At 26.4% G+C, this 24,553-nt stretch overlaps 2 protein-coding genes across 21 annotated transcripts in view; both read left to right on the forward strand.

Annotated features, from left to right (window-relative positions):
* LOC124422936 (kinesin-related protein 4) overlaps positions 1 to 16,250 on the forward strand; it is a 112,983-nt gene extending 96,733 nt beyond the window's left edge. For 16 of the 19 annotated variants that reach the window (XM_046960039.1, XM_046960028.1, XM_046960035.1 and 13 more), the window contains 4 exons: positions 5,104 to 5,421; positions 6,116 to 6,367; positions 15,345 to 15,478; positions 15,716 to 16,250. In XM_046960039.1, coding sequence (XP_046815995.1) covers positions 5,104 to 5,421; positions 6,116 to 6,367; positions 15,345 to 15,478; positions 15,716 to 15,899 — 888 coding nt within the window. In that variant the 3' untranslated portion in view covers positions 15,900 to 16,250. Of the gene's footprint in view, positions 1 to 5,103; positions 5,422 to 6,115; positions 6,368 to 9,031; positions 15,123 to 15,344; positions 15,479 to 15,715 lie in introns of those variants that run through there. The other 3 variants (XM_046960029.1, XM_046960037.1, XM_046960041.1) reach the window with 2 other exon arrangements.
* Positions 16,251 to 19,991: 3,741 nt separating this feature from the next.
* LOC124422938 (copper homeostasis protein cutC homolog) lies at positions 19,992 to 23,530 on the forward strand. 2 transcript variants are annotated; one of them, XM_046960050.1, is made up of 2 exons: positions 19,992 to 20,291; positions 21,629 to 23,530. In XM_046960050.1, exon 2 carries the CDS (start codon positions 21,644 to 21,646, stop codon positions 22,382 to 22,384), a length of 741 nt encoding a protein of 246 aa, XP_046816006.1. In that variant the 5' UTR covers positions 19,992 to 20,291; positions 21,629 to 21,643; the 3' UTR covers positions 22,385 to 23,530. The 2 variants fall into 2 exon arrangements, with proteins under 2 accessions (XP_046816006.1, XP_046816005.1); XM_046960049.1 differs by lacking the exon at positions 19,992 to 20,291 and adding an exon at positions 20,302 to 20,474.
* Positions 23,531 to 24,553: the final 1,023 nt, after the last annotated feature.

The following is a 24,553-nucleotide window of genomic DNA, read 5'->3' on the forward strand; positions in this document are numbered from 1 at the left end:
TAAGACGATAGACATGACACTTTTTTTTATCGTGTCAACAAAAAAAAAGAATTTTCATTAGCCTTGTTCTCTCTCTCTCTCTCTCTCTCTCTCTCTCTCTCTCTCTCTCTCTCTCTCTCTCTCTCTCTCTCTCTCTTCGTTTTGGCGGAAGTTAAATAAAAGCAAAAAAATGTTTCTTCCAAAAAAGAAAAAAAAAAGGCAATAATAAAAATAATAATGAAAATAATAATAAAAGAAAAGAAAAGATTTTTATTTAAACAACAAATATAAATTGAATAAAAATATCTTTCCTTTTTTTTTTTTTTTCTTTTTTTTTAAATCCATTAACATTCAAATTTCGAATGAATTTAAATTTAAATTTATATGTATATATAAATTATATATATATATATATATATATATATATATATAACATAAATGCTTGAAATGCATACAGTAATAAAGATCGCATTTTCTATTTCTTTCTTCATATTGTGGCATTCCTTTGGTCTCTTTGTGTGGTTAATAGCGTAGACGAGTCTAAATGAGTGTTAGAATGACGGTGAGATTATTATAAAACGACATGAATCGTGAGAAGCTTCCGTGCGAAAAGGCCTCAGTGATCTCTCTCTCTCTCTCTTTCTCTCTTTCTTTCTCTCTCTCTCGCTCTCTCTCTCTCTCTTTCTCTCTCTCTCTTTCTCTCTTTCTTTCTCTCTCTCTCTCTCTCTTTCTCTCTTTCTTTCTCTCTCTCTCTCTCTCTCTCTCTCTCTCTTTCTCTCTTTTTTCATACTTAGTATTTAGTGAAAGTTATGGCGCGTATCGATCTATTCATTTCGATGTTTGTTATTTGATAAAAAAAAGAAAAAAAAAAAAAAAAGAAAAGGGAAAAAGAAAGAGCATTTAAAAACATATTACGAGATCAGCTAGCGTGAATAATAGATGTGCGATATTATAATTCGAGTTTAACTATTATACTTTTTTTTTTTTGTAATTGGAAACATGAAATATTTATAATAGTAAAAACAATAATGATGATAATGATGGTTACGATAATAATAATAATAATAATGTATAAAATTTTTCAGCATTGAATGAAGTGTTCTTTTTTTTTATTTTTTTTTTTATTTTTATTTTCATTGTTATTTTTTTTATTTTTTTTTTCTTTTTTTTTTTTTTCTTTTTTTTTTCTTTTTTTGAACGCAGTGAATAGTTTCTGGTTGGATATATTAAATTTCTATTACGTCGGGCAAATGGAAAAAAAGAGTTCTTAATTATCATTAACAAGTTAGAAAGTTAATGATTATTCGGAAAGTTACGTTTTGTTGTATAAAAAAAAAAAAAAAGGAAAAGAAAAGAAAAAACAAGAAAAAGAAAAAGAAGAGAAAGAAAGAAAAATAAAAGAAGAAGAAATATCGTGGGCCACTTAAAATCAATAATTAGCTTTCAAATATTAATGTCTCGATGCGTCCACTTTTCTTTTACATTCTTACATTCATACGAAAACAATCGTTTTTTTTTTTTTTTTTTTTTTTTTTTGGAGAATTAATCGAAAGATTCCGTTTATTATATAAAAAAAAAAATATATATATATATATCTTTTATAGGGTCTCTTAGAATTGATAACGTGGTTATCAAGAAAACCAAAAAAAAAAAAAAATGAAAAGAAAATAATTGTTCACGATTTTAATATCGCGAAATATATTTCAATTATCATTATTATTATCATTATTATTATTATTATTATTATTATTATTATTATTATTATTATTATTATTATTATTACTCGAAATATATTTCGATAGAGTTTGTTTTTCCGAATGACTTGTTTTAAATTTAAATATGTAATGACGATAAGAAGATGATAAGGAAAAAAGAAGAGAAGAGGAAGAAAGAAAAGAGAAGAAAAGAAAATGAAAAGAAAGAAAGAAAGAAAGAAAGAAAGAAAAAAGCAAACGAACAGACAGAAGCCGTCTTAAATCGTCTTACGTTAGTTAAATCGAGCCAACTGACGAGCGTCAGCCGGAGTTAATTGGAAACGAAACGGCAACGTAAACGAAAACGTCGCGACACGTTGGAATTGACATAAGTGACGATAATGGAGAAGTCCGGGAGTGCGTACATCGAACCTATCGCGATTCGTTCGTACGTTAGTGTTCGTCCTCTTTCTTTCTCTTACAAAACGATCTCTCTGCGTGCTCACGATACATTTCAAAGGCATTCTTTTGCGAATCATCGAGCGTAAAGTATTTTCCTCTCTCTTTCTCTCTCCCTCTCCCTCCCTCTCTCTCTCTCTCTCTCTCTGTCTCCCTCTCTTTTTTCTCTTTTTTCTAGATATATATATATATATATATATATATATATATATATATATATATATATATGTCTTGTGCAGAGAAACATATGTAGGCGTATATAGCTTTCATGATATATGCTTTCGCACATGAGTAAACAAAATAAAGAAAAAAAAAGAAAAGAAAAGAAGAAACGGAAGAAAAAAGAAAAGAAAGTCTTGGTTAACACTCATTAAAAAATAAAAAAAAAAAAAAATAAATAAAAAATAATAATAATAATAATAATAATAATGATGGTGATGATGACGATGATGAACGAACGAAAGCTAATTACAAGACAAATTTATGGAAAAATTTCTTATTCGATGTTTTTTCTCGTTTCTTTTTTTTTTTTCTTTCTTTCTATCTTTGTTCTTGTTATCGTTATTATTATTGCTGTTGTTATTGTTATTATTATTGTTACTATTATTGTTATTGTTATTAGAAATTTTGTTTCATATTTATGAAAGGCTCGATTATTTATGCACGCATTTAGCTTTTTTGTTCATAATTATCATTTGTCTTTCTTTCCTTTTTTCGTTTTTCCTTTTCAATTTTCGAAAATATTTTTTCTTTGATATTTATTTTGATCCTTTTATCCTTTTTTTTTTTTTTTTTTCATTATCTTTCCTTTTCGTTGAGTCACTCGACTTGTATGTGAGTCATATTTAGGAAAACATTTTATAATCGAGTTTTTATTTCGTGTTACGTATTTTTTTTTTTTTTTTTTCTTTTTATACTTGTAAGTAAGGTCGAACATTTATTTTTAGTATCTTCTTATTTTCTTAATGATTTTTCTTATTTGTTAATATTCGTTTTTTATTATATTTTTTTTCTGTTTTCTTTTTTTTTTTTTTCTTGTTTACAAAAACTTAGTTTACAATATATCAGATATATTCGGAGAAAAAAAATGAAATAAAAATGACAGACAACCGCGATAATCTAATGGAACGATTTTTTTTATTATTATTTTTTTTTTTTTTTTTTTTTTTTTTTTTAATAATAATAATAATAATAACAACATTTACTCGAGTTCGAATACATAAGATAATTTTTTACGCGTAAAACAAATGATCGTATTTTCAATAATAATCATAATTATAATAATAAAAATAAATAAATAATAAATAAATAATAATGGGGAATTTTTTTTACATGAAAAAATTTGTAAGAACATCGACGAAACAGAGTGTATCGCAAGGACAGCATAAATTTTCTAACCGAAGGTGGGCCAGGTTCGGTTTTAGGGGGATTGTAAAAAGGACACTTTCGCGCTGAGTCACGTCCTAACCTCGAAATTCTACTCGCTATGATAAAAAAGGAAAGAAAAGGAATATTTTGAAGTTTCTCGAGTGTTGGTTCACCGCTTACCTGAGAGAACACGTCACTCTTTCTCTCTGTCTCTCTCTCTCTCTCTCTCTCTCTCTCCCCCTCTTTGTATTTCTCTTTCTCTCTCTCTCTCTCTTTCACTTCTGTGTTACCTTCGAAATTATCATCCGGTTTCGATAAAGACGCTCGTTCGAATATACTTTTAGCTTTATTGGTTCATCCTTTCATGTCTTATCAGTAATAACGGTCTTATGAATACAAAGTTATTTATATATATATATATATAATCTTTTTTAACGCAACATATGTATGTATGGTATATATGTGCCCAGTTTTTTCTACGTTGAAACATTTTAATTTTGCGCGAGAAGAAGGTAGACGATAGGTAGAAAGTTGGCCAAAAATCGTTTGCATAAAGTTAGTGAAATTTCTTCTTTTTTTTTTTTTTTGTTCTCCATTTTGTAGTGGGGGACAAGGGATACATAAAAAGAAAAAAAAAGAAGAAAAAAGAAGAAGTATAATTAACAAATCCGTCTTTTAAATATGTGGAAGTTGATTAGAATTCATTATTATTCATAACTTCACTCAGAATTTTGTTAGAAGCGAAAGGATAGGTTAGAAACAGGGATCAATTTATTAACTTAGCTTTTTGATCGAATTTGATATTTTTTTTTTCTTTTTTTTTTTCTGGAAGGATACATACAGAGAAACGGATATAACAAATCTGTTATTTATGATATTATTTGAAATACTTCATTGTATTTATATAATCACCCTCACCACGATATTATTTCATGATGAAATTAAAGCTTCGAAAAAAGCAAGGTTAATAAAATCGTAGATATCGTATTTGTGAAAAAAAAAAACAAAAAATATATTATTATCTTTTTTCTTAACCACATTTATATATTTTCTCGAGTATAAAGAATTCAAAGAAAATTTCATAGAGTTCGAATATTATTTATTAGAAAAGTGAGGTTAACGAATTTTTAACGATTTTGAATTTATCAAAAATTTATAATTATCTTTATTTCCTAACCTCATTTATTTTCACGTAGAGATAGAAAAAAGAAAATATGAAAAAAAAGAAAAGAAAAATAAAAAAAGAAAAATAAGAACCGTTATGAATTAAAGAAACACAATCATTGAATTGTAGAAAATTGAGATTGAACAGATCAAAAAATAGTATTCATCTTTAACTCATGCACGAATTTTAAAATGAACGTAAAATGCATTACTTCCTTTCTAACCTCAATCTTAATAAATATATTCGCTTAATAAACGTTTCATAAGCTAACGTACGATTGTTTTGCGATGATTTACTTGTGTCGAATAAGAAAAAAAAATGATAACAATAATAATAATTTGAATCTCTCTCGTCATTATTGATGAGTGGTAAAAAAAAAAAGAAAAAATTAAAAAACAATTTGGAAGAAAATGTTTCAATATTCCGTAATCGTATCAGCAGATGGATTCGCCGGAGCGTGAAATATATCGTGATCCTGACGTTGTGAGGGCTGACGATAGGGTGGACGAAGTCGTACACACGGACACAGCAAGAAAGATGCTTTCGATTTTCCGGCAAATGGAGGAGAATGCGTGCAAGGAGGAGTTGCCAGAGGGCCCGAAACCTTTGAAACGTTTCACGCCACCACCGGAGGACAAGTTTGCGAAACAAACAGCCTCCGATTCCGAAGAGGATGAAGAGGAGGAAGGTGAGGAGTCTGAAGCCGATGAGAGTGCCGAGGAAAGAGATCCAAATTACGTCAGAGCCTCCGATAAGGTTAGCTTTATTTCTTTTTTTGCATTATTATTATTATTATTATTGTTGTTGTTGTTGTTGTTGTTGTTGTTGTTGTTGTTTTTCTTTTTTCCTTTTCATTATTTTTTTTTCTTTCTTATACGAAGAAAGTCGTTTATTTTCAGAAACGAAGTGTAAACATATGTTTTCTTTTATCAATTGCTATATAAATTAAGTGATTCTTCGTACGATTTAATTATTGTTTACCGGAACGTTTGATGATAACTACACCGTATCGTGCGCCTGAAAATAGGTAATACCGTTTGTACCGAGTCGATAATTTCTTTTTCTTTTTTTTTATTTTCTTTTTCTTGTTAGTGATTTTTTTTTTTTTTTTATTAGTGACATCTATCGGCAAATAGAGAAAACAAGTAATTTAACTTCTTTATCATTTAATACAACCTTGTACTTTAAATATACGTTTCATATAAAATTTACGTCAATCTAAGATAATTGATAATTGTTGCATGCTATTATCGACGGAAGATAAATAATTGTATATTTTCAATTGCGAATAGAAGAATAATTGATAAATGATAATTTTTCAAAAGAAAAAAAAAAAATAATAATAATTTAATTGTAATTGTTAAATTTGATTTCTTTTCTATGTATTTATTTATTTATTAATTCTTTTTCTTTTTTTTTTTTTTTTTTTTTATTTGTTTCTTTCTTATAGGTGGAGGACGAATTCTTAAAGCAGGCACAGAATGCTGCGCGTGCCAAGACATTGCGCGCGAAATTCGAACACTGGGAAGAGACCGACGGTAAACCGAGTAATCACAACATTGCCGAGATGGAAATAGCTCAGAGTACAGGCGATCAGTCGAGCATAGAATCAGCGAGCAGTCTTAGAGCTCGTTTCGAATCACTCGGATCACAGACCAATGAGTCTCCTCGTGCGCCAAAAATTAAAGTCAATCGATTTGTGGTGAGTACGTTTTGAAAATTTTCAAATTTATTTTTCCTTTTTTTTTCTTATAGATACATATAATATATATATATATTTTTTTCTTCTTTTTCTTATAATATATAACAAAGATTACTGACCGATAGATTTATATATACGTATACATATAATTTTTTTTTTATTTTTTTTTATTTTTTTTTTTTTTATTTTATTTTTTATTCTTCGCTCAGTCAGTAATTGATCTTCGTCAGTAAATATTTTTTTTGAATTTAAATTGTTCTATTATTATTATTCTTATATTGATCGATTGAAATAAATAATATATTAATGTCATTATTATAAAAATAATATTGATAATGATTATGTTGTAATATGCATGGTGTGTTTCGAAATTTCGATGTTGTTGTATCCGCTTAATTATCCAAGTCTCGTGTGTTTTCCAAATGCACGTTTCCCATTTTATTCCTGCAATCGTAAACACGTTCTTTCTCGATATCTATGTATATTTATTTATTTTTTGTTGTTGACATAGCTATTTATTATCTTTTTAACGGAACAAGATCTTTCCGTTGAAATCTATTTTTGATTATATTCTTTCAATTTTTCTTTCTTTTACTTATTGCAACGAAAGAAACTTTGACTGTTTGGCCCGCAAATTATTTATTTACAATGCAATGTGACATTTTAATTTTTTTCCTTTTCATACGTAGATAAATAGCATTTGTTTGCACTAATAACTGTAAAACGGAGATAATAATATAATCTCCGTGTACGGCGAATGATAAAAATATATTAGTCTAATTTCTTGTGCCATTGTATTTTCTTTTTTTTCTTCTTCTTCTAATATTTATTTTATTATAAATTTATTAAGAGGATAATGAAAGAGACAGAGAGAAAGAGAGAGAGAGAGAGAGAGAGTGAGAGAGAGAGAGAGAGAGAGAGAGAGAGAGAGAGAAATAACGAAAAATAAAAAGAAAAACATTTCACATTTTTATTATTACAAATCAAATACACATGAGTATAAATTTATTTAAATAATAAATAATACATTAATATATATTTAATATATAAAAATATTAATTATTAATATTTATATAATAAGTAATTAAATTGATAAATACAATTTTTTATTCTCTTTATATCTGTCTCTCTCTCTCTTTCTCTCTTTCTCTCTCTCTCTCTCTCTCTCTCTTTTTTCTCTTTCTTTCTCTGTTTCTCTCTCCTCTCTTTCTTTTTTATATTAAGTTTTATTTTTGTAAAAGATAATATTATATCGAGTTACAAAATCCTAACAAGAATATTTATAAACGTCAATTCGAGGAATTACTGGCCAGTATATTTTTTTTCGCATCCCATAATGGTTTAATACTTAATGATTTGATTCGTATGAGATCAACGGCGCGTAGATCCTCGAAAGAGACGGATGCACGCTCTTGAAAAATTTCTTTTTTTTTTTTTTTTCTTTTCTTTTCTTTCTCTTTATTTCTTTCTTTCTTTCTTTCTTTCTTTCTGTATTCATTTATTTATTTTGGCTTAAATGTAGTAGTGTGAGTTAAACAATGCATTGGATCTTTTCATAAGCTTAGCGTTTTCCTTTTCCTTTATTTTTATTTTTATTTTTATTTTTATTTTTATTTTTATTTTTATATATTATATATATTATATCATATTTGATTTGATTTGATTTGATTTGATTTGATTTGATTTGTATTTTTCTCTCTTTCTTTCTTATTTCGTTTTCTTCAATCTCTTACGATGCTCATGACGATGTTGCCTCTTTTTACATTTATATATAATAAAAAAAAAGAGAGTATATTTGTAATATCTAACAATGAAATAATTAGCAAGCATGATTTGTGTGACATTATAATTAACGTTGTTATCGATCGAGATTGGAAATGAAAAATATTCCTTTTTTTTTTTATCTGAAAAAAAAAATTTTCAAATAATTCCTTTAAATATGATTATGATGAAAGTAATATAAATTTAATTATAATTATTAGTAAATGATATGTAAATATTTTTACGTTTTGTACGGAAGGAAAAAAAAAAAAAGAAAACAACAACAAAAATGAAAATTTGGGAAATACCAAAGAAGACAAATAAAAAATAAGAAAAAAAAAGGAGTACAGATGTCCATTTTAATTTCTTGTCTCGATCGATCGAACGTCAGAGAGATAGTTTATGAAGATAAAAAAAAAAAAAAAAGAAAAAGAAAAAAAAAACAAGAAAAAAAAAGAAAAAAAAGGTAGAAAAAAATAGGGGTCGTCATCGAAAAGGACGATAGGACCACTAGGATGACGACCAATACCGTATCAATGTATTCTCTCGATGTTTCTTTTGGAATGAATTAACGCGTGACTGCATCCCCCCTAAAAACACCCCTCTGATATTTGATGACCAAGTCGCACACAACACCTGCTTCTTCGATCTGCGCGGGACCTGCACGATCCCGCAAAAAAGAAAGCAAAACAAGACAAAACAAAAGCAAAAAAATAATAATATATATGTGTAACGAAAAAAAAGTAAAAAAAAAAAAAAAAAAAAAAAAAAAAAAAAAAAAAAAAAAAAATATTAAACAATAATTACAATAATAATAAAAATAAAAACGCACGCGTACACGCTATCATCGTACACTCTTATCCGAGTATTATACTTATTTTTTCTCGAACGGGGCCGGTGCAGTAAAGCGTGAAGTACGAAGACCTGCGACACCCGACGAGCATGGAGAAAGACGAAAGAAGAAGAAGGAGAAGAAGAAAAAGAAGAAGAAGAAGAAGAAGAAAATGATAATGATGATAATCATGATAATGATGATGATGAAAGAAACGAAGATTGAAAAACAAAAAGAAAGAAAAAGAAAATGAATGAGAAAATCAAGATGGAGGAAAGGGAAAGAGAGAGGGGAAAGAGAGAGAGAGAGAGAGAGAGAGAGTGAGTGAGTGAGTGAGAGTGAGAGAGAAACACATATACAAATCGTCGATAATCAGAAATTTATAAAAAAAAAAAAAAATTTAACCGAGCACTTTACCTCCCTCCCCCCTTCCCTCTCCCTCCCCCGAGAAGAAATCGAAACGAGAAACAGAAGCGGCAAAAAAAAAAAAAAAATTCGCGGAATTAACGAAAGAAAAAAAAAAAAAACGAAAAAGACAAGAAAAGAAACGGAAAGAAGTGCAAAATTTTCCTCTATTCTTCTTTCCTTTCTCCTTCTTCTTTTTTTCTTTTTCTTATTCATTTTCATTTTCTTTTTCTTCGTCTAACAAAAGCGTGTTATTATATCTTACGCATTAGTCGAGTAAAAACTTAGCCCGTAGAAGAGATCGTGTATAACAAGAAAAAAAACCCCCAACCTCCCCCCCAATCTCCCCCCCCCCCAAAAAAAAAACAAAAAAGAAAACAAAGAAAAAAAATACAAAAAAAAAAACCTTGCAGAAATGATAAGTATGTCGCATGAGTCAGAATTAAATAACGTCGTCGTTACTGTGTCGTGCGAGTAGCGAATTAAATGAAATAATACAGTTAGAAAGAAAGGAGAGAGAGAGAGAGAGAGAGAGAGAGAGAGAGAGAGAGAGGAGAAGAGAAAGAAGGAAAGAAAAAGTGAACAAAAAAATTTTTCATAATTTTTTTTTTTTCTTTTTTGTTTTTTCTTCTTCTTCTCGAACAAGAGAGAAAAAAAACGGAGATGAAAATCGATCGAAGAAATATTCGTTTGTCGTTTTTTCAATGCGCGAATCAAAAACAAAGCTAAAGAAAGAAAAACAAAAAGAAAGAAAAAAAAGATAATACACAATTAAAAAATTTATTGGAGAAGAAAGAGGCGTGCTTAGTAATCAAATCGCACGGGAAAAGATAAACGTGACACTTCGTTGAATTATACGCGTGAAAATGTTTGAAATCTTTTTTCTTTTTTTTTTTTTTTTTTATTTTTATTTTTTATCTTTTCATTTAAAAAATGTTTATTATCTCTTAATTTTCTCTTTCTATATATATATATTATATATTTCAATTTTCTTTCTGTTTTTTTTTTTTTTTTTTAATTCATTTATTTTTTCGATTTTTACGAAGATAAACGAAGTTGGATCGAAAACATATCCTCGAATGTTTTACCGAACGTCGACGAAAACGAACGATCGCTCACGAAGCTTTTTCTCCTGTCGGTTTCTTTCGTCGCACAAATCTTGTACATTGTAATACGTCATATATATATATATATATCGTTATTATTATATATTATATATTATTACTATTATTATCGATATATTAATATTATATGAGAATTATTATCATTATTATATATCGTTGTCAGACGAACATGAACATGGGAAACTTGTGACAATGCGAGGATTATTAAAAAAAAGAAAAAAAGAAAAAAAATGAAACAAAAAAAAACAGAAAAAAGAACATCGAAAACTCAACGGACACGTGTGCAATAGTTCATATATATATTTAAAAAAAAATATTTTTTTAACTTTAGCATTCGCAATCGATTCGAATATATATATATATATAAATTATCATATAATTTATCCCTTTAATATTATCTATTCAGTATTTCATTCTCTTACTTTTTTTTTTGTATAAAAAAAAAGGAATATTAAAGTAGTTATACGAGTACAATCGTATCGTGTCGTTTTACGAAATATAAAAATTTTTTTTCGAAAACATCTATTTAATATTAAAGAATTTCAAAGATAAAAGGAAAAAGTGCCAAATGTAGAGATTATTAAAATTTCTAAAGAAATTTTATAAATATAGATTCGATAACAATATACGTATATATGTTTATAGATATATGTATGAATGCATGCATATATGTATTTATATATGTAAGTATATATGTACATTTTACACATAAAACTGCCATAAATTTTCATAGTAATAATAGACTTCGAATAATTCTCGCTTGTTCACAAATTTCTCATTGTTTTTTCGCTTTTTCGTTTCTACGATTTGCAAAAGTGCCAATACGTGCAAATTGATACGCGATGCAACAGAAAAACAAAAAAGAAATAATAATAATAATAAATAATAATAATAATAATAATAATAATAATTTTCTTCCAAAACAAAAGAAAAAAAGTGAAGAATTTGATGTTACACGACTATGTTAAAAAGAAAGAAAAAAAAGAAAGAAAGAGAGTGAGAGAGAAAGAAAGACGGAATTAGAGGTTAGAATTCGCGGGCTTTTTAAAAATGCTTTTATATAAATATATATAAAACGAATTCGAACAGTTTACATTTAAAAAGCTTTTTTCGTAGCGAAAAGAAATCGTAGCTTTGATATATATGTATATATATATATATATATATATATATATATATATATATATATATATACAATATATGTATAAACGTTGTCATGTACGCGCGCCAGCCAAAATAATTTACTCTCTCAAGTGTTATTTCGTCGTAAATAGATATAATTATAAGCGAGCTTCCTCAAAATACTTCGAATTGACTGATTAAATGGCGTCTCGTGACGTCAGCAAGGGCGAAAATGACAATGGCGACGATTAAAAACGATGAAAATGAACGCTTACGAAAGAAAGAAAAAGAGAATGTATTTGTTCCATTTTTTTCTCTCTTTTTTTATTCTTATTTTTCTTTCTTTTTTTCCTTATCTTTTTCTTTCTCTCTCTCTCTTTTTGTTTTTTATAATTTCTCACAATATGGCGGATAAGAGATAATAAGTTTACGAGAAGTTTGAAGAAAAGAAATTCGTAAAATTTCTATTTTAATCGTGTGTCGGCCTACGGGAAGATCTAATCAACGAATTAAGCTTTCTAATATGTAGAAAAAAGAGAGAGAAATAGAGAGAAAAAAGGAGAGGGAGAGAGTGAGAGAGTGAGAGAGTGAGATAGAGAGATACACGCACATGATATATATATATACATATATAAAATATACGTATTTTGCTCGCTGTACTCAACTAGCATCGAATCGAGCGAAGAAAAGAAGGAAAGAAGGAGAGAGAGAGAGAGAGAGAGAGAGAGAGAGAGAGTGTCTAAGTTTCTTCCAAAAGAAAGAAAGAAAAAAGTAATGATGGCAACCTATTTCGCGTCAAATGCACTTTTTATATTTTTTATAGATCACATAGTGCAAAGATCAATTCCGAAGGATATTGAAAAAAAAGCCGGGGTGAACGTTCGACGTGAACGCGTTGAATTAGAAAACAACTTATAACGAAAAAAAAAGAAAAAAGAAAGAAAATTGAGAAAAATGATTGAAACAAAAAGAAAAAAAAAAAAGAAAAAATAGAACAAAAGAAAGAATAAATGAAACAAAAAAAAAAACAATCGTTCTTTCTGAATTCAAATTCGGCGCATTTTTTCGAACGTCCACCGGAAATAATTATAAGGACTTTTATTATTAGTGAATTAAAAGAGCGCGATCGGTGTATACACGAAAACTAAACATAAAGAAAATTCCAAAACAAACAAACGAAGAAACGAACGAACAAACACATTTACACATGCACATACACAGAATAAGAATGAAGCGTACATTATGTACACAGATAATAAGAGACGGTATTTGCGTAGTTTTTAGAAAAGAAAGTGAGGAAATGACTAAAAAAAAAAAAAAGAAAAAAGAAAAAAAAAACAAAAAGGGGAAAAAAATGGAAAAAAAAGAGAAAAAAGAAAGAAAGATAGAAAAAAAAAAGAAAAAGAAAGGGAAGAAAGTCATTTGATCAAAAATGATTGTAGGTAAACGTATAAATCTATACACTAATAATTAGTTGAATAATTAATTAATTAATACGGCAATTATGTCTTAATTAATTAATGCAACTAATAATTCCTTCGTATCGTTAGTACGGACACACGAAAACACACATATGATATATATATATATAGATATACATATATATATATTCTTAACTTTGATAAATATATAGCACGTTGTATAAGTCGTTATTAAGCTATTTGAGCCACGCCTCTCGAATTTATACATATATACATACTTACATACTTACATGCGTAGATAAAAATCTCTTATCGAGAGAAGATGGCGCCGCGATTGATTACCATCAACGGGCATTTCTTTCTTTCTTTCTTTCTTTTTTTTCTTTTCCTTTCTTTTTTTTCTCTCTTTCGTTTCAATTTCATCCGTCATTACTTTTTCCGAAGAATAAAAAATTATAATAATAATGATAATAATAATAATTTGTTTCATTTATGTTTTTCTTCCTTTTTTTTTTTTTTTTTTTTATAAATAATCGATTGCATCGGGAGATGAAAAATTAATTTCTATTTGTTATTAGAATTAAAATCTCAATTTTATTACGCATCTTCCATGACACACTAGCGCTTCCATTTTTCTTCTCTTGTATTTTTTTTTTTTTTATTTTCTTTAATATTCATATTATTATTATTACTATTATTATTATTATTATTATTATTATTATTATTATTATTATTATTATCGATAAATTTTCGTGCAATAATTTTTGTAAAAATCGTGTAATCGAGGTGTACTCCCTCTATCCTTGACACCGTAGATATATACAAAGGGTGTGCTAAATGTTTTCTAAATGGATCAAAAAAATTCTTATTTAATTTTAGAAAAATCAATTTACTCTTTCTTCTGATCTTTTTTTTTAGGCTCGTTGTTACCCTTGCGTAATTTTACAAGTTGCGTTTATAATTTTACAATGTGAGCAGAACAAAACGAAACAAACCAAAAAGAGAGAGAGAGAGAGAGAGAGAGAGAGAAATTAGTTTTAAAAGTCTTGAAAAAGAGCTATTAATTGATTTTTGTTATTATCAAAGAATTTTGGATTCATTTATAAAACTTTCGATGCATTCCTTGTATACATATAACATATACATATATATGTGTGTACGTGAGTACTTACGTATATTTGTGTACGTAAAAAAACAAACGTTTAATATGAGCGAAGGTATATAACACGATCGTGCTTAGCAAAAGATATATATCAATCAATAGGAAGCGAGAGAGTGTGAGAGAGAGAGAGAGAGAGAGAGAGAGAGAGAGAGAGAGAGAGAGAGAGAGAGAGAGAGAGAGAGAGAGAGAGAAGAGAAAAGAATGGTATTGCGTTGAACGATGATATTTATTTATAGTAAGGATTATTATTAATTATTTCTTTTACCTTTTTTTTTGCGATATTATACTACACGATAAGATAAGTCATAATTTTTATTTACGATTGCATTCTTCTTTTCTTTCTTTCTTCCTTTTTTTCTTTCTTTTTTTGATCTCTCTCTTTCTCTCTCTCTCTCTCTCTCTCTCTCTATTTTCTTTCTTTTTCCATCTTCATTTTTCTTTTCTTCGTCGCCTTTTACCGTCTCTTCTATTACTTTAAAACATCAATTATAATTTCTAACGACGTGTAATATCTTTGTTCTCCTTTTCATGTATAACATTTATTATTATTATTACGATAATATCACAATTGATAAATAAAAAGAGATATCCTATATATATATATATAAATAAAAAAAATGCAAAAAAAAAAAAAAAGAAAACGAAAATCTATTAAACAAAATGTCTCTAACGAATTTCCATTTTAGGGCCAAATCCGTCAAAACTTTTAAACTCTTTTACTCAATACGAATGAAAAATGTCTCCTAATGTAACACGATAATACATATTTGTTTAACAATAATAATAATAATAATAATAATAATAATAATAATAAAAATAACATAATAATAATAATAATATTAATAATAATAATAATACTAATAATAATATTGTAATTGTAAACTGTGCGGAAAATACAACGTCGTGAGAAAATTTCGAGACGATCACCGAATGAAATCTCTTTTGATATTTTTATGGTTGAATATTTTAAACAGAATAAATTTCAACCTTTTTTTCTTTTTTTTTTTTTTTTTTTTTTCATATAATCTATGTTTCTTTTTTTTTTGTCTTTCTTTTATTCGTCTCTTCGATAATACGAAAACATAAACAACGACAACGATGACACCAACAACAATAACAATGACAACAATAACGACAACAACAACAATAGGAGATTCAAGCAAGCTGCACAGATGTCTGTGAGAGTTGCGAAAAGAAGGTATATCCACTCGAGAAGGTCGAAACAAATAACAAAATTTTTCACAAACAGTGCTTCCGATGTCTTCAATGCAATTGCGTTTTAAGGTATTTATCAATCATTATAAAATCATTATGTAGATTATAATTTCACAAATTTAAAAAATTATAATAAAATAATATACTATATAATATACTATATTATTGCATTATAATGTATTGGTAAATTATTACTAATAAATATATATATATATATATATATATATATATATACACACATATAATTTTTATTAATTTATTTAATTTTCTTTTTATTTTCTTTTATGTTTCTTGTTTGTAAAACAGGATGGACACGTTTACGTTGAACAACGGTAAATTATATTGCATCCCACATTTCAAACAACTTTTTATAACTCGAGGCAATTACGACGAAGGATTTGGCGTAGATCCACATAAGAACAAATGGGCGACGAGCAACGCGAATCAAGCTAACGTATCGCCAATCGCAGTTTCAAACGGTGACCTCTGATTGCCCCCGTCGTTAATCAGCACATTAATTCTGTCTGATCAAATTTCCACATCCTGCGATCAATCGAGAATCGCGTTTTATAATAACAATACATATTCCGATTACTCTGTAAATCCCCTTTTCATTTTTATTCGTGATTAGAGACGAAAAGAAAGATCAAAGACGAGGACGAAACAAAAAAGAAAAAAAAAAAACAAAAAAAAAACAATCGGCAGTGCGAGCAAGCGACGTTGTCATTTAAAATTTTCAAGTTCCAACGATAATAAAAGTGCCGGAAGGGGGGGGAGGGAAGGGAAGAGAGATTATACTAGCGTCTTTTTTTCTTTTTTTTTTTTTTTTTTTTTTTTTTTTTTTTAACAAAAAAAAAGATTCATTCGAAAATAAAACAGAAACGAAATTGAAGAAAAATGAAAGGAGAGGAGAGAAAAAAAGAATAAAGAAAAAAAAGAGTAATATAAAAAAAAAAGAAAAAAGAAGAATAATAAAATATAACAAACTACATACAATTTTATTCTCTCGAAATCATTATAAATTTTAATGAGAGAAATGACAAATGTACGAAACGCAAGAGATAAAAAAAAAAGAAAAAGAAATATACGTATATTCATAACATGGCGGCGAACGCCGACGGCGCCATGTTGTAGAGAAGAAAAAGAGGAAGATGAAAAGAAAAAAAAAAAAATAAAAAACAAGAAAAAGAAAATTTAATCTCTCGCTAGAAAAAGGAAAAAAAAAACTATCAAATAAATCGTATTAATTATCGAAGTATGTCAGACGCTTTATTTCTTTTTTTCTCTTTTGCTTTTTTCTATTTATATTTAAAGTAACAACGTCGGTGTCGTCTTTATGTAAAAACTTTTCGAACATTATTTTCTTTTTTATCCTTTTCTTTTTTAATTATCATTATTATTATTATTATTATTATTATTATTATTATTATTATTATTATTATTATTATACGCTTGCTTTTTATCTACGTCGTCCTTTGTTTTATCTTTCAAAAATATGTAAATTCTAAAAACATGTAAACACGAATTTTTTTCGTCTCTCGTCCCGATAATATACTTATTACTTGTTTTGTTTATATAACTATTTTTTTTTCTTTTTATTTCTTTTATTTCTTTTCTTTTTTAGAAATAACAATAACTCTCACGCGACTTTTTATTTCCATATAAATCTCTTTTGGTCCAATCCTTAAATAAGTATTGGACAACACAACATATTTATTATTCCCTTTCGCTACGTGTTCGTACGCATATTTTCTTTTTATTATTATTATTATTATTATTATTTAGATTATTATTTAGATTATTATATTATTTTATTATTATTATTATTATTATTATTATTATTATTATTATTATTATTATTAATTATTATTATTATTATTATCATTATTATTATTATTATTAAATTATCATCTCGTATGTCTCGTCACGTAATTACATCGAACGATCCTAAACGTTCCTAAAATGATGTCATTTAAACGAAAATAAAATGAGAAAAAAAAATCAATCGAAAGAGAGAGAAAAACAAAAAAAAAATTATTGAGAATTGGATGAATTAACGTGTTTGAGAGATACGAATGCGTTATACATTAATTATATCCGACGATATCATTGTTTCGAATTGTATTTTAAATGATCGTAATAGATTAACGTTATAACAACTAACGCGTTCAAATACACACACACACACACACACACACACACACACACACACACACATATTCGTATATTATATGTACTTTAAAATATTCACTTGACTTTTTTGTCGTTTAAATTAATTTCAAAAGCATTGAAAGAATGTAAAAGGAAAGTTCTAAAGGAAATAATGAATTCATTTAAGATCGACAAGATATTTTCAATATGGATCTATGGGGATCTACAAATTTTTATAGATTTGTTCGTGGACAGTCCTGGTTTTACATAGTTCATTTTATATATACAAATCTTTATTGGATTTTAATTGAAAATTTTATTGCATTAATATATATATATATATATATATATATATATATATATATATATATATATATATATATATATATATATATATATATATATATATATATATATATATAAATATATATAAGAATTTTATTTGAAATATAAGTTTCTTTGATCGTTTTACCGATTAATCAGAAATGACGGATTATATTGCATAGATAAGTTTATTGTGTCGCGTTCGACATTGAAACTAAAATAAAAGAAAAGAAAAGAAAAAAAAAAAAAAGAAAAACAATAAACGAATGAATAAATAAATAAATTCGCTAATCCGCCGACATTTTCGAATAGTTGCAATATTTCTGAAAAAGATAATTTATTTCATAATTCTATATATATATATATAAAATTTTAATTCAGATTTGGACACTTTCCGTCGCGAGATTCGCTTCTGAATCGTCTGTTATAAAATTATTATTATTATTATTATTATTATTATTATTATTATTATTATTATTATTATTATTTTTTACTTGTATCACTCTTGGTATTATTTTACTATGTACGTTGTATAATATAGTATATCAAATGCGCTTTATATATCTCCTATACGAATTAATCCTCGTTAATCCTGATCATTTATTATGCATATATTTATATCTAGTATAAACGTATAGCGTTATCGTTGAATACTCGTATCCATTTGTATAATTAATTTTGAATTTTTTTTACGTAGGGGCTTTTTTAATTTATACTATTTCTTAAAACATATTATGATTAAAAAAAAAAAATTATTACAATATATATCGACAATTAGGTTTTACATATATCTAAAATAATACTTCCGATGATAACTTACCATGATGGCGTCGTTGTCTCTTGATCATTTGAAAATCTGTTTTAATTCTAATTGAGAAAAAATATAACGCTAAGGTTTTCTTTTTAACGTAACGTTTGATACATTTGATATTTAATATATATATATATATTTTTTTTTTAATAAAACAAATATTGCACTTATCTATTTTCATATAATCAGAGAAACGAGTAAATTTATTATGCTAAAGGAAATATAATCAAACGTTTCTCGAGCTTTGAAAACAACTGAAGGACCTAACCAAAAATTATTGAAATCTGATTGGTTGGACAAAATTGTCGCGCTGATTGGATAATCAAGATCACGTGACACTGCGACAGTTCTTGTTATAAGTAATAAATGATCGTCCAGGTAAGAGATTCATTTCTTTTCCTTATTTGATTTAATCGCTTACGGTCGTTTCATTTGATAAACGTTAGTGACAAAAATTAAGTATCATAAAATTATAAGTTGTTAAATAGTGATCATTCTAATCTGAAAGTAGAGAAACTTTATAAATGATTATAAAAGTGAAAATTAAAATCGATATGCTTTTGATAATCGATATTTTACTATTATTAACTTAAAACCGGTGTAATTTTAATATATGTATTATTTCAATTTTGATTATCGAAACTAATATATTAATGAAAATCGTAAAAGATACTTGTAATTTTTCGATCGATTTTTTTTTCCATCTTTATGATAGATTCTACAGATATAATTCGATAGGCTTTTCATTTGTCATTAAAGAAAAAAGAAAAAACATCAACTAGTTTTAAATTCATTTGTGATATAGTATTATTATACTTTCATTTCGTACATTTACTTTTTTAGTGGTTATATGTTTTTTTTTCTTTTTTATTTTTTCTTATATAGACTTCACTTTTTTCTTCCATGGACGTCATTGTGAAGAAATAAATGAAGTTTTAGAAAAAATAGTTTTACATTATCAGTAAGTTTCTATGAAAATAATTAAAAATAATTTTATTATATTTTCAATTCTTCATTTGTTGTGATATATATATTTTTTTTTTTTTTATAAACTTCTTTTTTTTTTTCTTAAGCACGTCGTATTTTATTTAAATATATTAATTGCGCAAAATGAAAAGTTGTTCCATATATCTGTCTAGTTTTACATTATTCGGAAATAATACTTCCAATTTTTAAATATAGCGCTGTCTTACGTAGTGAATAAAATGCCCTAGAGATAGAGCTATCGTCGCGAGAAATTTTCTTACCAGTAACGTCATCTCTCGATTACTTTTCTACTACTTGGTTTGTAATTCTAATTGAGAAAAGAATAGCGACGACAAAACGATAAAACTTTTTATATATCGTAACAAGTTTTATAAAACGAATGTTTTATATAACAAAATTCTTTCGCATAATCAAAAAAAAAAGAAAAAAGAAATGAGAACTTATGACAGAAGTGAAATAATCAAATGTTTCTTCTGTTTAGGTTAGGTTTATAGGAACGTAAATTCTTGACGGGGATTGGCTGAACGATATTGATAAGCTGATTGGCAAGAAACGTCGTCTCTTGACACAACTTTAGCCGTGTTTTTATACCCACTTAACCAACAACAGGTAACAATAATGTAGTATATTGTGAAATCACATTTATTTGTTTTCTTTACTTTTTATTATCTCAAATATTGTCATTGTTGGATCAGTAAATTTGTGATTAATATTTTAAAATCGATCAATTATACGAGATATATATTATTTCGGAGCTTATTAAGAACATCTTTAGTTAATTCTCAATAGATTGTAAGTAAATGAACATGAAAAATGAGTTATATAGAAATTAACTCATATGTTATCTTTATTTATCTATTCATTCTTAAATATCATTGTCTTAAATATCATCATACGATATATTATTGATTTTTTTCTTTAAGAAACTAATTAGCTATCTAAAGATTTAGTATTTTCAATTTGAATATTTTTTTTTTCTTTTTATCTATTCTTGGAAATAGTATTATCTTTTATATTATAGATGAAGATAATTAATTGTTATTACGGATATTAATATATATCGAATATATAATCTGTTTGTTAATTAAGTTATGCGTGTATCGAAATTTTATTGCTTAAAAAAGAAAAATGAATAATCTCAATCTCAAACAAAAAAGAAATTAAAACATTCGATTATATATATATATATATATATATATATGCACGGGGCATTAAATAATCTAGAGCCGAGTCTGTCGTTATGGTACGTTTTCACAAAAGTGATGGATTTACTGACGGATGATAATGATGAATCCTCAAAGCATTCTTTGTTTAATATAATAAATAAAAATTTAAATTCAGAAGATGCCAGTCGATGCTTTTTAATATCATTGGCACGATTAAAAATGTCAATAATTTTAATTAACGCAATTTTTGTCATTGTAATATCGGAGAATTGATTTTTTTTTTTATTTATTAATTACGTTGTAAAATGTGATCAAATTATAATTTTATTTCGGTAATTAGTGTAAAATCGATTTAAACAATAAACATTTTTAAATTATTATTACATAAATTGTAAATACATATATAAAGATTTAGGATTTGTATAAAATAATAATGATTTCAAAATTGTATTTATTTATTTTTATTTGTTAAATTAGCTCTATATAGAGAGAAAACAATTATATATAAGATAAGAAAAAAAAATATATATATATATAAAATAAAAATATATAATGAAGATTACGATATATAAATTTAAATTTTAATCGAAATTAATTATCTTCATGGTATAGTTTTTAATCATTTATATAAATTATCATTAAAAGAACGTTTCTAACTATTAGAAATAATTTCCCGATAATATGAAAATTTAAATATTGTATATATACGAAAATTGAGATTAGGTATAGCGAGATAGTTTGAGTTTTCTCAAAAAAATTTAATTCGTTGGAATATTTCAGATACTGAAGGAGAAAATGTTGGAAATTTGCGTGGACACAATTGAGTCGGCAAAGAATGCGATTATAGGTGGTGCCGGTAGATTGGAAGTATGTTCGGCTTTATCGGAAGGTGGTTTAACACCAACATTTGGTTTGGTGAAAGCAATTCGTAATTTAACGAATATAAAAATCTTCGTTATGTTACGCGTTAGAAGCGGAAATTATATTTATTCACGTGAGGAAATGAATGTCATGTTGGACGATTTGAAAATGTTTAGGGATTCAAAAATAGTAAATGGTTTCGTTTTCGGTGCTTTGACGAAGGATCGTGAAATCGATATACTTTATTGCAAGGAAATAATAAACGCAGCTGTTAATTTACCTGTAACATTCCATCGTGCTTTCGACGAAATACGTGATCCTTTGGAGGGCATTAACATATTGTACGATCTCCATTTCGCAAGGATATTATCATCGGGACAAAAGGACACAGCCGAGGAAGGTATTAGTGTCTTGCAAATGATGTGTAAGGAAGCTGAGGAAAAAATAATAATAATACCAGGTTCCGGGATTACTCCTAACAATATACATTATATTAAATCAAAAACAAATGCTATGGAATTTCATTCTTCGGCTAGGAATAAGAAAAAACTTTTTGAGAATGAAATCAATCATATAAAAGTTGGTACAAGAACCGAGGAAGTATTTGTTATGGTTACAGATGTTCAATCTGTCAAAAAAATGGTTCAAATAATTAATAGTGATATTAATTCGTAATTCATTGACTGCATTTAATTATTGACTCTTTGAACTCAAATAATTTCTATTTCCTTTTTTGTTTTCTCTCCCCGTACCCTCGCCCCCCTTCTCTCTCTCTCTCTTGAAGAAAAACAAAAACAAATAATTGCTTTAACCTTGTAGCTGAGTCAGTTTAAGTACTTATTATTATCATCCAAAGCGTGACGTTACGAATTAAAAGGATTTAATAGAATTAATTGAGATTAGATGTGGTGATTATCACTTTTATTTACGTTTTATTTGAAAGTAGATCATTTTTGAGAAGGTTTTTTATTTTTTATTCTTTTTTTTTTCTATCTTCTCTCTTTTTTTTTCTATCTTCTCTTTTTTCTTTCTTCTTTTTTCCTTTTCCCTTTTTTTACATTATTGTCGTCATAAGTGAAGATTAATTTGATTGTTCATTAATATAATATCTTTTTTATTAATGTTAGTTCAAGTATCTTTTCTTTTCTATCATTTTTTTTTTTTTTGTACCATTTAATTAACCTGCTCGTATATAAACATGAAAATAAGATACATTCGTATGTTGAGCTAATGACATAATGATACACGTGACTTAATTTCAAGATTATTAAAAAATGCATTAATATATATTATTTAATGTAAAATAGATGAAGTATCTACTTCGAGACTGATGTTTTCCGTATTTTTCTTTTCAAGGTCGAAATAATAACTTTTAACTCTTGTAGATTTATTCCTTATATTATATATATTATTAATTTTTTGTCGGGATGGAGGAGAGAGAAAACAAAAAAAAAAAAATGAAATAAAATAAAATGAAATAAAAGAAAATTAAAAGAAAAGAAAAATAAACAAATATCAGAATCAATAAAGTTGACGTTTTCATAGAGATCAATATTGCAGTATGATTTATTACTATAAATGTGTGAATGTTCGATTTTTGAAAATAAAAAAAAAAAAAAAGGAAAATTAAAAAAAAAAACTGCGCACCCTGGAGATGCAGAGTGATTTGAATTTTTAGATTAAAATTAACTTGTCCATCCGAATTAGAAACGATGATTAGCATTATTACCTTGTACAATTTTCTTGTCCATTATTATAAATCTCACGGTTATCTATTGTCAGGATGACGTAATGATGATTAATAAAAATACATAATATCGATCATTAAATTTCATTAAAGTTAACAACGTCTATAAATATTTTATTTTTTACGACGATTACGAGTCATTATTGGTTAGTTATGTATAACTTATTGTCAAATTAAATTTAATAATTCGTTACAGTAAAATATAAGTTGGAATGGTCCATTGATTTGATTAAAAGAAAAAAAAATGTATATATATATATATATATTTTTTTTTTTTCTAGAAAATTTTATTTCCTTAAGTAAAATTTAACGATTTTAATAATTAAGCTAATAAACGGTATTTTAGAATATGCGATTGATCTTTTGTAAAACGAAGAAAAAAAAAAAATAAATAAATAAAAATATTTTTCAAAAACCAAATCATTTAAAATTCTATTTAACAATTTTTTTAATATAAAATATAAGCTCCGTGGGAAAATTTTTCAGAAACGTAGATATGATATTTCTAAATTCAAATAACTCAATTGATCTTTAATTTACAATTAAATTAACGATTAAAAATAATAAACAATTAAATAATTAATTCGCAAGATAAATCTCGTGATTAACGTTTGACGAATATTAACTTACAAATTTTTCTTTTTTTTTTTTTTTTTTTTAAATAAATTTCAAAAACGAAACATCAAACGAAGGAACGAAAACTTAAATGTTCCTAACGATATCAATTAATAAATTTGATCGGGACATTTGTGTGGTTTATTATTTTGCTTATCTTTTTTTCTTTTTTCTTTTTTTTTCTATTTCTTTCTTTTTTTTTTTTTTTTTTTTCTTTTTTTCTTTCTTTCCTCTATCTTATTATTAATAATTATTTTTATCTGATATAGCTTGAACTTTCACTTTGCGAGAACGATCAGCTAACTCGAAAGCTACGTATTAACGAGAAAGTAGAAAATACATTGTCTGTTGCAAATGTTTGCAGAATAGAGAAAGCATTGTTATTAATATATTATCGTTTGACGATTTCAAAAATTACAACGAAAAGAAAGGAAAAAAAAAAAAAAAGAAAAACGTCACATATGTATAATTCTTTTTACAGA

This window comes from Vespa crabro, chromosome 3 (genome assembly GCF_910589235.1).
Source record: "Vespa crabro chromosome 3, iyVesCrab1.2, whole genome shotgun sequence".
NCBI lineage: Eukaryota > Metazoa > Arthropoda > Insecta > Hymenoptera > Vespidae > Vespa > Vespa crabro.